At 39.0% G+C, this 16,771-nt stretch overlaps 1 protein-coding gene across 1 annotated transcript in view; it reads left to right on the top strand.

Annotated features, from left to right (window-relative positions):
* The first annotated feature begins 6,972 nt into the window (after positions 1 to 6,972).
* Positions 6,973 to 16,771, top strand: part of FNIP1 (folliculin interacting protein 1) — a 148,909-nt gene continuing 139,110 nt past the window's right edge. Inside the window, exon 1 of the mRNA XM_047084294.1 lies at positions 6,973 to 7,121. Coding sequence (XP_046940250.1) covers positions 7,030 to 7,121 — 92 coding nt within the window. The 5' untranslated portion in view covers positions 6,973 to 7,029. The remainder of the gene's footprint in view (positions 7,122 to 16,771) is intronic.

The raw sequence follows: 16,771 nt of genomic DNA, 5'->3' as shown, positions 1-16,771 counted from the left end.
TTCTTTTATCCTATAGTTAATTTTCCACAATGCATCAAGAAGGAGTTTTTTGAAATGCTCATCTGATCATGTTTTCTGCTGAAAATCCCCCAATAGCTTTTCAGTGTATTCCGAATAAAGTATGATCTTTTGAACTTATTTTACATAATATTCTTAATCTAGTTCAGTGTTACCAGTAGATTATATTATATGCCACTGAATTTTTATATTTTCTTTTGCCTGCAGGCCTGCCTGTGCTGCTCCATCTGCCTGAAGCACAACTCCCCCACCCACATCCTCTTCTTTAGCTTCTATTTTAATTTTTAATCCCTATTCATTCCTTCCTTCAGAAAACTCTCCTTAATTCCCCTGAAAGGCTGTCTTTGTATTCCCATAATATCCTGTACTTGTCCACATCATAGCATTTGTCACAGTGTACTGTAATTACCTGTCAAATTCTTTTTTTTTCCCCTAGACTGTAAGCTCTTCAAGTGTAAGAACCACATCTTGTTCATCAGTGCGTTTCCAGGTTCTAGCATAGCTGCCAGACACATTAAACATATTATTGTATTTGAAAAATATTTGTTTGGGAGCATGGGTGGCTCAGTCGGTTAAGCATCCGACTTCGGCTCAGGTCATGATCTCATGGTTCGTGGGTTTGAACCCCACGTGGAGCTCTGTGCTGACAGCTCAGAACCTGGAGCCTGCTTTGGATTCTGTGTGTCCCTTTCTCTCTGCCCCTCCCCCCAGTCACACTCTGTCTTTGTCTCTCTCCTCAAAAATAAATGAAACATTAAAGAATATATACTTGTTGAAAAAATGTCATAGAAGTGTGGCATTATATAAAGGGCCTTCTTTTTTTTTTTTAGTATTTCCTTTTTTAATTTATTTTTTTTCAATATATGAAGTTTATTGTCAAATTGGTTTCCATACAACACCCAGTGCTCATCCCAAAAGGTGCCCTCCTCAATACCCATCACCCACCCTCCCCTCCCTCCCACCCCCCATCAACCCTCAGTTTGTTCTCAGTTTTTAAGAGTCTCTTATGCTTTGGCTCTCTTCCACTCTAACGTCTTTTTTTTTTTCCTTCCCCTCCCCCATGGGTTTCTGTTAAGTTTCTCAGGATCCACATAAGAGTGAAACTATATGGTATCTGTCTTTCTCTGTATGGCTTATTTCACTTAGCATAACACTCTCCACTTCCATCCATGTTGCTACAAAGGGCCATATTTCATTCTTTCTCATTGCCATGTAGTACTCCATTGTGTATATAAACCACAATTTCTTTATCCATTCATCAGTTGATGGACATTTTGGCTCTTTCCATAATTTGGCTATTGTTGAGAGTGCTGCTATAAACATTGGGGTACAAGTGCCCCTATGCATCAGTACTCCTGTATCCCTTGGGTAAATTCCTAGCAGTGCTATTGCTGGGTCATAGGGTAGGTCTATTTTTAATTTTTTGAGGAACCTCCACACTGTTTTCCAGAGTGGCTGCACCAATTTGCATTCCCACCAACGGTGCAAGAGGGTTCCCGTTTCTCCACATCCTCACCAGCATCTATAGTCTCCTGATTTGTTCATTTTAAAGGGCCTTCATTTTAATAGAGTAGAATAGAATTCTAATAGAATTCAAGGTCAGGATTTCAAACTGATTTATTTTATATTAAAGTAAAAGTTTGATTCCTTAAAAGCACTTATCACAGTATGTAATAACTTGTTTACTTGTTGGTTTCTTTTTTTTTAATTTTTTTTAAACATTTATTTATTTTTGAGACAGAGAGAGACAGAGCATGAACAGGGGAGGGGCAGAGAGAGAGGGAGACACAGAATCGGAAGGCTCCAGGCTTTGAGCCATCAGCCCAGAGCCTGATGCGGGGCTTGAACTCATGGACCACGAGATCGTGACCTGAGCTGAAGTCGGATGCTCAACCGACTGAGCCACCCAGGCACCCCTACTTGCTGGTTTCTTAAGGGCAAAGGATATACCTGTCTTGTTTGTTATTGTACTCTTAGCACCAAGAACATAGTAGGTGCTTGATGCACCATCTCTTTTTGATTGTTTCCGTTAGCATAAAAAATTCTTTGTTATCTTCTGTCGTAAAAAAAGAAACCAGTTTTCCCTCTTCCCATCTCCTCTCACTCATTTTCTCTGCTCCCTATGTCAGCAAAACAGAGGAAGTATCTATACTTGCTTTAACACTTCCTTTCTACCCTTTATTTTTTTGAACTCACTCTTGCACACGATTCCACTGAAACTACTCTTACCAAGATGCTCATGTTGACGAATCTAATGGACACTTAAATTTTCAGCAACATTCAACACAGCTGATCCCTTCCTTCTTTTGGGAACTTTTTCTTCTCTCCTTATTCTTCTCTGCTAGATCCTTCTCTTCGAGGCCTCTAAGTGTTGTCTTTGTTGAATCTTAGTCCTGGACCCTCTTCCACACATACACATTCTCCCTAGGTAAACTCATCCATTACATTATTTTAAATGCCTTCCACATTTATCTTTCTAATCCTGTCTTCTCCCCATATATTTTACTTAGAATCTCTACATGGATGTCTAATAGACAAGTAAAACTCAACATATCCAAACTTAATACGCTTGATTTTCTTCTTCAAGTCTGTGCTTTTCCTGGTCTTTTTATTGGGAAATAACTTCCATTTAGATGCTTAAGGGAAAAACCTAGGGGTTAATCCTTGGTTTTTCTTTCCTTCACTTATATCAGAATTCTTATTAGCTGTATCTCCAAAATAACTCCAGTTAGCCATTATCTGCTTTCACTGAAAATACACAGTAGCCTCCTATACAGTTTTTCTGCTTTCATTTTTATTCTTCTATAATCCTTTCTTATCAGAATATCCAGAGTGATCTTCTAGAGCCATTTATTGTCCGTCTGTAGTTTTAAACTGCTGCAATAGCTCCCATCACATTTAATCTATCTTTGTAACCTCTCAAACATCTTCTTCTTCCCAGAGTGCACTCAGCTTCTCTGACCTCTTTTTTTCTTCTTCAAACAAGTCAAACCCATTTCTGCCTCAGAGGCTTTGTACTCTTTCTTCTCTCTGCTAGAATATTCTTTCCATGGCTCGTTCCTCTGCATTGTTTAGACTTCATTTTAAATCCCACATCTTTGGAGAGGACTTTCCTGACCATTCTATCTAAGTATGGCCTCCTCCAGATGCTTGCTACCAACTATATTGTTCATAGCTCCTAGCACAACTTGCAAACATCTTGTTTATTTTGCCCCTTCCCACTGAGAACTAAGTTCTCAAGAGTAGGTATTTTTGTTAGTACTGTGTCCTCAGTTCCTACAAGTCTGAGACCTTGGAGGTCCTCAAGAAGTATTTGTTGAATAAATGAATGTTTTTGTTTTCTGGACTCAAACTACTGCTATTCCCTTAAAAACGTTTTTTTTGGGACGCCTGGGTTGCTCAGTCGGTTAAGCATCCGACTTCGGCTCAGGTCATGATCTCGCAGTTCGTGAGTTCAAGCCCCACGTCGGGCTCTGTGCTGACAGCTCAGAACCTGGAGCCTGTTTCAGATTCTGTGTCTCCCTCTCTCTCTCTGACCCTCCCCCGTTCATGCTCTGTCTCTGTCTCAAAAATAAATAAACGTTAAAAAAAATTTAAAAAAAAAGTTTTTTTGTTTTTCTTTTCTTTTCTTTCTTTCTTTTTTTTTTTTTTTAAATTAGGCTTCACATCTAGCACGGATCCCAGCACAGGCCTTGAACTCATGACCCTGAGATCAAGACCTGAGCTGAGCTGAGATCAAGAGTCAGACACTTTACCAACTAAGCCACCCAGGCACCCCTGCCTTTCCCTTATTATATAGCAGTTAATCATCAGTTGGTTTAAGAGTTTTTAAAACTGAGGTACCCTGAGTCCTTCTATATATTACTCAGGCAGTTTTACTTGATCATCTTGATTCTGCATGTCTTGTTCTATGACATTATTGGTGAGAACTGAACTTGTTTCATGAGAATTTAACATAATTGAGACATGCTTATTAGTATTGTGATTAAAGGAGATACATTCCAGTTTTATTGCCACCTTATCCTATATCTGTAACCAGAAGAGAGTGCCCCTGTCTTTTATGTTACTGGAAGCAGGTGGACACAGACCCATAGGCTATTGGGGTTTTGGGGTGGCTGAATCACCTATCCCTGAGTGAAAGTGTAGGCCTTAAATCTAACAGTTACACATTCATATAATATTAATGAATAGAAAACAATTACTTCATTTCTCACATTTCCTCCTTGCTGATTATCTAAAGTAAAAGAGCCTACTTTAAGACACCTCAGCCTCTTTGTGGGAAGAGGCAGTGTTAAGTGAAAGAGAAAAAAAAGATAATATACACTGTTACTGAATTTGAAGTTATTTTCAATTTAATCTGCATAATTAAGTATAGTTATGTGTCGTAACAAACTTGTGTCATTTCATTGCTTTCTTATTATGTAATTTGAATATTACACTGCAACATAAAGGAAATGTGATGAATGATAGCAAGTTAATTTAGTTTTTTCTGTACCTTTTAAGCATAAATCTAAATGAGACTACAGAAATGAAGTTATTACATGATTAGAGAATACTAAAACAAAGTATCTCTTATGCAAGCAGTCATGTTCTTTCCCTTATTAATATCTATAATTATCCATGAAGTAACTTTTTCCCAAGATGAAAGCACACAAGGTTATTGTATTTAGAAACTTACTTCTAAGAGGACAAGGAAATACTCTTCTCTCTGCCAGTCATGGACCAGCCATGAGTCCTTTGTGTCATTGGTTCTATATACACAGGTTTGGGTCTGTTTCCACTCTAACTAATTTAGTGTAACTTACTAATATAAAAGCAAAATAATATACCCCCAAATGAATGATTAATTGACTTATAGGATGTGCATATTCTCACTTCTAAATATTGCATTGATTTCATTTTTTGTTTACAAAAATTGTATTCCATATTCACATTTCTTTTCTCTCTTTTTTTTTGGAGAAAAATACAGTTAATTCTGAGCAACACAAGTGTGAATCTTATCTGTAGATTTTTACAGTTTAGTACTATAAATGTATTTCCCTTATGATTTTAATATTTTCTTTAACTTACTGAATCATAAGAATACAGTATATAATATATATAAAATACAAAAATATGTGTTAATCAACTGTTTATGTTATTGATAGGGCTTCTGGTCAACATTAGGCTCTTAGTTAAGTTTTTGGAGAGTCAAAAGTTATACTTGGATTTTTGAGGTTGTAGTGGTTGGGGCCCCATGCCCCCTGCTCACTTGTTCAAAGGTCAACTCTTTACATAGTTCATTTTGCCTTATTAGAAATCTTTCTGTTTTGGTGCCAGAATCTCAAGGATTATCTTTATACATGTACTGTCTTGCTGTTTTGAGCCTGTATTGCCCAGTAAACTATGGGGCTTGGTAAATGAATCTTAACCCCAGAATGTTGTATGTCACCTTCTCAGAAAGACCTTCCCTACTTCCCTCGTTTCATTACTTAGTTCTCATTCAGAAGCTAGTCTAAAATTACCTTACTTATTGTCTCCTCATATAGAAAGTTAGATATGCCTTCTTTGTTTACTTTGGATCCCCAGTACCCAGACCAAGGACACTTAAGCATTTGTGGAATTAATAAATTAGTTTCTTAATCATCTATAAATAGTGCTTTAAAAAAAAATCTTGCAACAGTGAAACTCATGGTAACCGCTGAAATTGTCAGTCTGCCTATTTGTTTTCTTTTTTCTACAGAAGACCACTTATTTTAGAGTTTAAACTCTAGCTGTAAATTAGTGGGAGTTGGTAGCCACTCAAGGAAAAGACTGTTTTATTTTTCTGCCTAATTAAATGAAATTTTCAAAAGGGTTTTTAAAATCTAGCCTTCCAACCACATACCGGTCGTTTACTGACATCCATATTTGTCAGAGAATTTCGTCCCACGCTACAAAAATTTCTATTATGGAGGGGGAGTGGGGGAATTAATGGGGGTACTGAAAATTTATTTAGACCAGTTTGATCGGAACCCTGATAAATTTTGGCATCCTGGGTTTAATAAGACTGTAAGGTCATTTTCAAGCCATGTGTTTTTCTTTGGAAAGTGGTTTTCCTCCCATCAAATCCATTTGTGTACAATTCCACTGTAGAATTCCTCTCTCCCTTACATAATAGACGTTAAGATTAAGCTTAAATCCTTAAATCCTGAGCTTCCCATCATTAGCTCTCACAAAAGGCTAATTCCCGGTGTCTGGGTTCGAGGGTTCAAGGAGCCTGTGGTAAACCCTGAAGGTGGCTGCCCAGAGCCCCTGGCAGAGGCCTTCTCTGCTGGAGGTCATGGCTATGGAGGGTGTGTTGGGCAGGATTCTCCACCAGCCACGCGCTGTCAAGCTTTGAGCCCACACACCTCGCGGCCTGGCGCGGGCAGGCCCGTGGCTCCGCACTCAAAGTCTAATCTAGGTCGAACACCTTCCCCGCTGAGGGGGCGACCGAACCCGGACAGGCGCCGGATGGAGGTACAAAACCTTGGAGGCTGAAGAGGGAAGGGCAGGGAAGGGTCGATTGCCCGTGGAGCTCTAAGCATCCCGCTTTGTCGTGGGTTCAGGGAGCCGAAGCCTTCTGCATCGCAAAGTCCCGGGCATCGTAGCCTCAGATAGCAGCAGCCAACGTCACAGAGAAGGACCGTGACCCGAGCGCGTTCCCCCTTCGCTTCCCCAACCACCTCTATTCCCCGCCCCTCCCCTCCTTTCCGCGCACACCCCGCCCCGTGAGCTGCCACGTGAGGGAATCCACTCGTTAGCCTATGGGGGCCAGCTCCGCCCCACGCCCCCGCCTTGCCCCCTGCTCTGCGCGCCGCCACGTGATGCGGCTCACCGCCAGCCAATGGACGCCGGTCTTGCCTCGCGCCCCGCCCCGCGCGCCGTGGCCGTTTGAAGTGACTAATTTCTGTCATATGACTGGGGCGCTCATGGGGGTGGCGGGGCGGCTCTAGGAGCGGGGGCCTAGCAATCGCCCTAAGGAAAAACCCTGATCTGGCCGTGGTCAGCATGGCCCCTACGCTGTTCCAGAAGCTCTTCAGCAAGAGGAGCGGGCTGGGCGCGCCCGGTCGGGACGCTCGAGACCCAGATTGCGCGTTCAGGTAGGGCGCTGCGGGGCGGGGGGGCGCGGAGCCGATGGCCTTGTGGGCTTGGGGCTCCAGATGTGCAGGGGCCTTTGGTGTTCGTGTCCGCGCGGCATTGCTGCGCGGGTACTTGGACCTGGGCCTCAGTGAGGTGGGGCTGGGCAGCTGGGGACTTGTGCTAGAGGGCTAGAGCGAGGTCCTGCCTCCCCACCACCCCTATCCCTCCGTTGGCCCCTTCCCCTCCTCCCGGTCTGTTTGTTTATGTCCTGCCCGACTTCCACGCGCGGCTGTGCCTTCCCCACCGACCACCGCGGCCTGAGCGTAGGGTCCACACTCCTTCCTGGAAGCGAGTAGAGTTGGGAGCGGGCTGGGTTGGATCTCAGCCTCGGTCCTCTGGGCTGAGAAGTTCTCCCCTCCTCCTAGCGACCAAGTCGCCCTCTGGGTGTTGCATTCCCCTTACTCGCTGTTGTGGAGAGGAGCTGCACGTTTTGGGCAACCTTCTGAGGGTAGAAGACTAGAGGAGCAAGTAGGCAAGGTGCCATTCTTTCAGGTTTCTTGGAAACGAATACTGGAGGTGTGCAGTTGGCCGGAACGAGCGATCCTAGTGTTATCGAAGGAGAAAGATGAAACCTAAGAGGTTATGGTTACTACTGACTGGACTGATTCAGATGAAGCACGGTCTTAGAATTGACCATCGAATCATCCCGTTAGAATTTACCAAAAATAAGTCTAAAAATTGAAAACGATAGCAAAATCTTTTGTGGTATTACAGGCTTTGTTCATTTTTGGTTGCACTACCTGTTGCTGGCAGAAAAAACTTCGTAGAATTGTAAGATTTAATGTAATAGAAACGTGAATTCAAGGTAAAATTTAGTCTCCAAACCGCATTTGAAGAAGAGGTTATGTCTTTCACATAGCCTTCATACTTGCTGCGGTGTGGAAACTTGTAAATATAACTGGGCTAAATGTCACGTATCACTCAAACCTGGTAAGACAGCAGAGAGCCCAGTGGTTCAGTAGTAGTAGGAAAAAATGAGAGTCTGTTAAATTTTGCAACAGGCAAAAGTTTAAAATGACTGTACCACACTGGTACAAGGTTTTGATATTCTTAAAATTATTCACTCTCTTTGTAATGCAGGTCACATTATTAAACATTGAGTAATACATGTGGAATTGTAGTATTAAATGGAAAGAAATTCACTGACTTTTAGAGGAAGAAAAATCTCAGTATGGACATTTTGGAAAGGTGTTTATTTAGTAAAAGATGTTTTTCTAGGTTTGGGTCTTTTGCACTTGGAAATAAATGCCTTGCCATGCTCATCTAATAACTTTTAAAAAACATTTCTTTCCTGATTTTCTTTTGAAAGATGAAAGTGTAGTGTAGTTAGTACTCCATTGAGACATCCAGTAAATCAGGAGTCAGTAGAAAGCAGTTGAGAATATTATAAAGGTGACACTTGATTAGGCTTTCCATTTCTGGGCAAAGATTGACTTTGGGATACTCAGGTTTCCAAGGGTCTCAAGTCACTCACTCGTGAAAAAAAAATTTTCGTGTCTATTTTTAAAAAATGTAAAGCCTACTATATAGTTGTGTAATAGTAGTTTAGAGTTGCCAAAGCACTTTCTCATTAGTTATCTCATGTGATATTTCACAACAACCTTGTGAGATAGAACAAGTAGCAATATAGATAACTATGTGATCCTTTTTACAGTGGAAGTAAGAATTATGTGTAAACCCAATAAGTGCAGTACAATTTAGAAATGATTGCTTTTAAAAATAAAATGTGTACAAGTGTGAATGTGAGAAAATGAAAACTAGTTAACATTCACACAGCTAGTAACTTGTAGATCTAGTTAGCCCAGGTATTTTTTTTTAAACAACTTCACTGGGCTGTAATTTACATGCAATGAAATTGAGCCATTCTAAGAGCACAGTTCTGTGAATTTTGTTATATGTACACAGTTTTGTACTCACTACCCCAGTGAAGTTTTAGAATACTTCCATCCCCAGAAAGTTCCCTTAAGCCTCTTTGCAGTCCATTCTTAAACTATTGTCACTGAAGGCAGTCCCTTATCTGCTCTAATGACAAAAGGTTTGACTTTTCTAAAATTTCCTATAAATGTGATCATATTGTTTATATAGCCTTTTCTGTCTGGCTTGTTTTAAATCAGAGTGATGATTTTGAGATTCATCTAAGTTGCACTTATCAGTAGTTCTTTCTATTTTGTTGCTGAGTAGTATTCCATTGTATGGATGTACCAAAATATGTTTATCCATTCACTACCAACTGGCAAACATTTGGGTTGTTTCCAGATTTGGGCTGTGATGAACACTGCTGCTATGAACATTTGTGTACAAATCTTTATGCAGACATATGTTTTCATATCTCTTGGATGGTTACCTAGGAGTGGGATTGCTGGGTCACATGCTAGGTATACGCTTAACTTTTTAAAAACTTGGGGTGCCTGGGTCGCTTGGTTAGTTGGTCGTCTAACTCTCGATCTTGGCTCAGGTCATGGTCTCAGGGTCATGAGATCCAGCCCTGCATCCATCTCTGTCCCAACAGCGTGGAGCCTGCTTGGGAGATTCTCTGTCCTTTCTCTCTCTGCCACTCCCCCACTCGTGCCTATGCACTCTCTCTCTCTCGAAATAAATAAGTGACCTTCAAAAACGAAAGAAATTTTTTTAAAAAATTGCTAAACTTCTCTGAAGCAATTGTACCATTTTGTTTTCCCACTGGCAGTGTGTGAAGGTTACAGTTACTCTATCCTCTCCAAAGCTGATATTGCTGGTCTTTCAAAGTTGTTTGTTTGTTTGTTTTTTTTGTATTGTAAAAAACACCAACAATATTTACCGTGTTGACCATTTTTGAGTCTTTCTGATTATAGCCATTTTAGTGGATGTAGTGGAATCTTATTGTGGTTTTGATTTGCATTTCCCTAATAACAAATGATGTAACTCAGGTTTTAGAGTAGATTAAAATTTCATTCCAGTATATCATGCTTTCCTTTCTAGAATCCTTTTTTGGTTTTGTTTTGTTTTAGTCAGCTTAAGTTGTTAAATCTGACTTGGACACTGTTAGCCATTGGCAACTAACCATAGTTCAGCGTCTAAGAGTCAGTTTCTAGAGTTAACAATATACAAGGCACGGTGGTAATAAGTCACAGTAGGGCTCTAGGATAGGAGAAACTTGTGATATGAAGCTTTAGGAGCCTTAAAATATTGTGTGCTTATCTAAGCTTCTTGAGCTGGAGATGAGTGTGAAAAATATCACGGGGATATTATTTCAGTAATTTGTAGAATTAAAACAATAACTTGTTTCATAGTTTGGAGAATTTGGGGAAGAAGTTTCTTTTAGGAAAATGAATAGTTTTATGTTTTCTCCATCACACCACTTTGCAATGGAAGAATTAAGTGTAAGTCCAATAACTATAGTGCATATGAAATGATTGCTTTAATTTAAAAATTAAATTTCTGGGAAGAAGTCTAATTTGGAGAAGAAGTTTGTTTCAGAGCTAAATGTCTGTAGGACATAATGTTTAGTTAAAAAATTCTGTATTTTTGTTTTATTCTTAATATGTGAACTTTTGCTCTTCCTGTCTGTATCAGAAATTCTTACCCTGTTGTAACAATCTCTTAATTGTTCTTTTTTCTGTTCCTCTTGCCTTTCTCCAGACTATTCTCAACGCTTCATCCTTTACAAATGCTAATTCTGATTATGATCAGCATGCAAAGTGTTATAGAATTTAATATCTGCATTACAGAGTTATTTTAAGGATTCAAAGAGATAAGTCATGGTTAAGTACTTAATGCAGTGCTTATTAGCACATGACATTCAGAAACCAGAAGTTGTTGTGCTATGATGATTCCATGTTTATGTGTAAAACCATTCTGTTTGGGCCCAAACTCCTTAAAGTGGCCGTATATTGTGTGGCTTTTGCAAAGTTTCTAGCCTTGACCTTGTTTTTAAATTAACTTAAGGTCATTTTTAAAAACATAGCCATTATTCTATTATTGTAGATATTTCTTAATATTATCTATTCTTAGGCTATATTAATATTTTCTTAGTTGTTTCAGTATGTCTTTTTACAGTGGCTTTGTTTGGATTAGAATCTTAAAAGGGTCTGTATATTATATTTGCAGTTACGTTGCTTAAGTAATTTTGATTCTATAACATCCCTCTCACCCTTTTAAAATAGGATTTGTTGCTGAAACTGGGTTATTTTTCCTTTAAAATTTCCCACATTCTTTATGTTTGCTTTCTTATGGGTTTCTTTAATTCAGTGCTTCCCAGCAATGTGTGTTTTAACCAGTTCCTTCCAGGTTATTCTCATGCTCAAGATTGAGGACCACTGCTTTAGCTTATTATCTATTTCCTGAGAACTGGTAGTTAGATACTTTATTAGATTCAGGTCCAGTTTTTTTTTTTTTAATAAAAATATACCATAGATGTTTTTCGTATACTTCCTTTCCATTAGAATTACATAGTGTCAAGTTGTCCCCCTTTTAGTGATGCTTAGATTGATGAGTAATTTCATATTGTATCAGCCTTGTTTTTCTATTATAAGATTCTCCTTTCCTTAATGGTTTTAGCATCTTTTGTTGATTATTGTCTGAATCCACTATCTTGTTAGGAATTGTGAAATGGTAATATCCTGATTCTTTAATTCTTCCCACATTTATTTCCTGGAAGAGATTTCTCTTACCACCTATTTGGCTACTCTTTGCTATAGGAAAGGTAACATATATTTGATTGTTTGCCTTTATCATTTGTCAGAATAATTTATAATGAATTGTTCGGTGAAAGTTTTCACTTTAATTTTCATTTTTTGTCATCACAAGCTTCTGGATTTTGGTGTATTTTAATTCCTTATAGTCCAAATTGCCCCGTATTTGGCCCATAGAAGACTTTCCAGGTTGACTTCTGTGCCCTTGTGCCATGATCTTTTTAATCTTTGATAACTTCTGCTTTCCTTTGGCTTTTTTTTTTTTTTAATTTTTTTTTTCAACGTTTTATTTATTTTTGGGACAGAGAGAGACAGAGCATGAACGGGGGAGGGGCAGAGTGAGAGGGAGACACAGAATCGGAAACAGGCTCCAGGCTCTGAGCCATCAGCCCAGAGCCTGACGCGGGGCTCGAACTCCCGGACCGCGAGATCGTGACCTGGCTGAAGTTGGACGCTTAACCGACTGCGCCACCCAGGCACCCCTCCTTTGGCCTTTTCTTAATCCCCTCTCCCTCTTCTATGATTTTATCATCTTGGACATGTTTTAGATTCTGTGATGTGCTATGTTGTCCTATTCTCTGTTCTTGACATAGTCATGTATATCTTTTTTGATTGGCATTTTTTTAGTGATCATCTGGACTTATCCTAATTGTCCTTCCTCCGGGAAGCTTTTTCTGATTTCTCCCAGACTGAGTTGGGTTTCGCTGCAGTTTTCTCCCATAGCTTAATGCATTTCCTACTGTGATATCTGTTAAAATTGTCATTATGTGTCCATATCTCTCTTTTTTGCTTGCTTGTGTTCTCTTCAACTTCAAGGTGGATTTAGAGTTAGAACCCTGTAGAGCCGCCTGTTGGATTGTTTGTGGGAAACAGATACCTAGGTTTCTGCCTGGAGCCTTTAGATTGGTGCCATTTTTTGAGGGAGAAGATACAAGATTGTAGAGGCATGTTTTGACTAGTGTATCAGCAGCAGCTTTCCCCCCTTATTCTGTATCATAAGGCATGATTTATATTCATCACAGCTCTTTTTACAACTTACCATCCATCTCCCCCAAGTTCACATTGTTGTGCCAATATACAGCACAGTGCCTGAACATATGCTTAGTAAATATTTGTAGAATGTATGTATGAAATAATTTCAAAGGCAGAGGGAGAGTCAAAAGTCCTATTTTGGACATTTAGTCTAGTTTTACTTGCCACTGAGATATCCACTTTGAGATGTCCAGTTGACAGTTCAATGAAGTAAATCGAGAATTCATGGCAGAGGTTGATTCACAATAGAGTTGTGACTGGAGATAGGAATTTGGGTTTATGGTCAATATTAAAACTAAGGGGAGGGATGAGATCATCTAGGAAAAGGTGTAGATTGGGTATTGGAAAGAACAGGGCTTTGCTCTGAGGAAATTTTAAAAGTACAAATGTAGGATAAGAAAGTCTTTTCTACAGAAGGAAATGGCACGAGAATCCATGAGAAAGCCAGGGGTGTGTGGTGTTAGGAAAGCTCCAAGGGGGAAGTGTTTAAAAAAGGATGGTATGATGAACTCTTTTGTATGCTGGTTGCTGACAGGTCTTGTGAGATGACAAAGAGAAAAGTATCTATTGGATTTGTCATGTTGGAGATAATTAGTGACCTTAATTTTTTTTTTTTTTTTTTGAGATGAGCATGTTTAGGGGAGAAAGATAGATGTGGAGTAAATGAGGTGAAAAATGGCTTCACTGCTAATGCTTTTTATTTTTGTAGGCGAAACCTTCTTTAATGCTTTGTTATTTTTTCACTTTCAGTATTCTGATTTTGTGTCACATTTTAAGCTTCTGAAGTTCTTAAGCTGGCTTTTTAATGTCAATGTTTGTAAGAATTGCATTTGAGAAATTTTGTTTTTTTTCACTGTGCTTTCTAAATATTTGCTGCATTTACAAGGGCTTTTGTTATTTAAAAAATACCACTTTTCCATAAATCGTACCTTTTAACTCTATATTAGAAATAGTAGAAAGTTTTAATATTCTTTACAGAGAATCCTGTGGGATCATACTTTTCTTATTAAAGCGAGAAGCTGAGAATTGTAAGTAATTACATGTTAATGCTCTTTGGCAGTAATATTTGGTCCTAAGAGTCTAACTTTGCAGAGAATTGCAAACATATTTTATTGTTAACTTGTTTTGCTTTTCTGTCTCTAAGTAGTAGTATTAGATTTATTTTTCAGAACCATGTTTATTGAAGGAAAATAGGTGATTGAAATACAGCTTCAGTATTCAGATTGTAAAACTTGGACCTCAAAGGGACATTTTAAGATAGAGGTGTAGGAAGATCCTGAACTCACCTTCTCTCACTGGACACAGCAAATCTATAGCTACATTTGAAATAACTTCCTCTGGAAAAGTTCTGAAAACCAGACAAACAGTTCTTCCACAGCAAAGAACAAAAGGGCCACATTGAGATGAGTAGGAGAGGCAGAGATAACACTCTTGCCAGAAATCCCGGCCCAGGTACACTGACCTGCAATCAGGAGGGATCTTAAAAATCTTTCCCCTGAGGAGCAAGTGTTTTGTGCTCCACATCGGGTACCCCAGCCCTTGGATTCTGCACCATAGAAACAAGTCCTCAAAGTGTAAGACCAGTGGAGACTATGTCCAGGAGAACCATAGAACTGTAGGAAATGGAGAACCTCCTGTTAAAGGTCTTGCAGGCAGACTCACTCACCCTAGGAGCTAGCAAAAAATGAGCAGATTGAAAAGCACCTGGACCATATGTGAAGGAGAAAGTCGTAGTCTTTATTCTTAAAGGGACTGCCAGAAGGGCAGGAATCTGTTGGTACTCTCTCTGGCCACAGAATTGCTGGTGGGTGCTATTTTTGTCATCTCAGTCTCTCTTGTAAATGCCAGCATTTGTGAGCACCACTTTGGCAATGTCCTAACCTGTTAGTGCAGGTGGGTGTGCTCCACCCCCCATGTGCCATATCGCAGTCAGCCTGCAAGCATCTCACACCCCCTGAGCTGCAGCTGCACTATAGCTGTCTGGGCAAGTACCCTGCCCCTCTGTGCCACAGCTGTCTGCGTAAGTACACCCCACTCCCCACATTGTAGCTGCAGCTTTGTCATATCCAGATGTTGTATTCAACCCACATGGGGGGTGCCCGTTAAGTGCCTAGCTCTGGTTGCTGGGTGGAAGGGGGATTGAGCTTCTGGGCCCCACATGTCATTGCTTACAAAAGGCCATTTCTTTAAGACTGTGAGAGGTAGCTATTTCACCTAATGTGAAGAATTAGAATTGGGTAAAATGAATAGACAGAAAAATATGTTCTAGACAAAAGAACAAGACAAAATCTCAGAAAAAGACTTTACTGAGGTGGAGGTAAGTAATCTACTTGATAAAGAGTTCAAAGTAATGGTTATAAATATGATCACTAAACTCAAAAGGGAAATGAATGAACACAGTGAAAACTTCAAAAAATATACAAAATATATTTTGTATAAAATATACAAAATATATTTTGTATAAAATATACAAAATATATTTTGTATAAAATATACAAAATATACAAAAAATATACAAAGAAAGGAGCAAAAAGAAGTCACAGAGTTGAAGAATACAGAAATTGAACTGGAAAATATATTAGAGGAGTTTATCATCAAACTGGATGAAGCAGAAGAATGGATCAGTGTGCTAGAAGACAAAGCAACGAAAAGTTACCTAGACAGCAGCAAAAAGAATTTTAAAAAGTGAAGATGCCTTAAGGGAACTTTGCAACAACATCAAGCAGAATAACATCCACGTTATAGGGATCCTAGAAGGAGAGAAAGGAGCAGAACAATTGCTTGAAGAAATAATGGCTGAAAACTTCCTCATTCTGGGTTAGGAAACAGACACCCAGGCCCAGGAATCCCAGAGAATTCTAAATAAGATAAAGAGATCACACCGAAACACATTATAATTAAAATGTCAAAAGTTAAAGAGAGACTTAAAAGCAGCAAGAGAAAAACAACGCTTTCTATACGAGGGAAACCCCATAGTACTAGAGGCAGATTTTTCAGCAGAAACTTTCTAGGCTAGAAGAGCATGGTGTGACCTATTCAAAGTACTGAAAGGAGAAAACATGCAATTAAGAATTCACTACCTAGCAAGGTTATCTTTAAAAAAATTTTTTTTAAATGTTTATTTATTTTGAGGGAGAGAGAGAATGCAAGCAGGGGAGGAGCAGAGAGAGAGGGAGATACAGAATCTGAACAAGGCTCCAGGCTCTGAGCTGTCAGCACAGAGCCCGATGTGGGGCTTGAACTCACGAATCGCGAGATCATGACCTGAGTTGAAGTCGGATGCTTAACTGACTGAGTCACCCAGACGCCCCAAGGTTATATTTTAGAATAGGATTTTTTCCAATAAGCAAAAGCTGATAGAGTTCATTACCAGCAACCAGCTTTATAAGAAATGCTGAAGGGATTTCTTTAAGGGGAAAATAAATGGCTAATTAATTATGATAAAAATTAATGATAAACATAGTAAAGCTAAAATCTCATTGGAAAATATAAATATATAGTAAAGGTAGTGGCTTAATCACATAAAACTAGTATGAATATCAAGAGATGAAACTAAGACTACAATAACTTACTCAGGGATACATAAAATAAAAATGTGTAAGCTGCAATATCAAAAACATAAAACATTGTGGAAGAATAAAAATGTACATTTTTGGAATATATTCAAATGTAAGTTACTATCAACTCAAAATAGACTGTTGTATAGAGGATGTTATATGAGAACTTCATGGTAACCACAAAGCAAAACCTTGTAGTAAACGTATAAAAGAAAATGAGAAAGGAATCTAAACATAACAATAAGAAATTATCAAGAAAGTTACCAAGAATGAAGAAAAAAAGAGAAGAACAGAGAGGAATTACAAAAACAGCCATAAAACAGTTAATAAAATGGCAATAAATACACACCT

The sequence above is a fragment of the Lynx rufus genome, unplaced genomic scaffold (assembly GCF_022079265.1).
Source record: "Lynx rufus isolate CCGP_SWC_20201006 ecotype Redwood Valley unplaced genomic scaffold, mLynRuf1.p SCAF_1, whole genome shotgun sequence".
Classification (NCBI taxonomy): Eukaryota; Metazoa; Chordata; class Mammalia; order Carnivora; family Felidae; genus Lynx; species Lynx rufus.
This window is presented reverse-complemented; position numbering and strand designations above follow the sequence as displayed.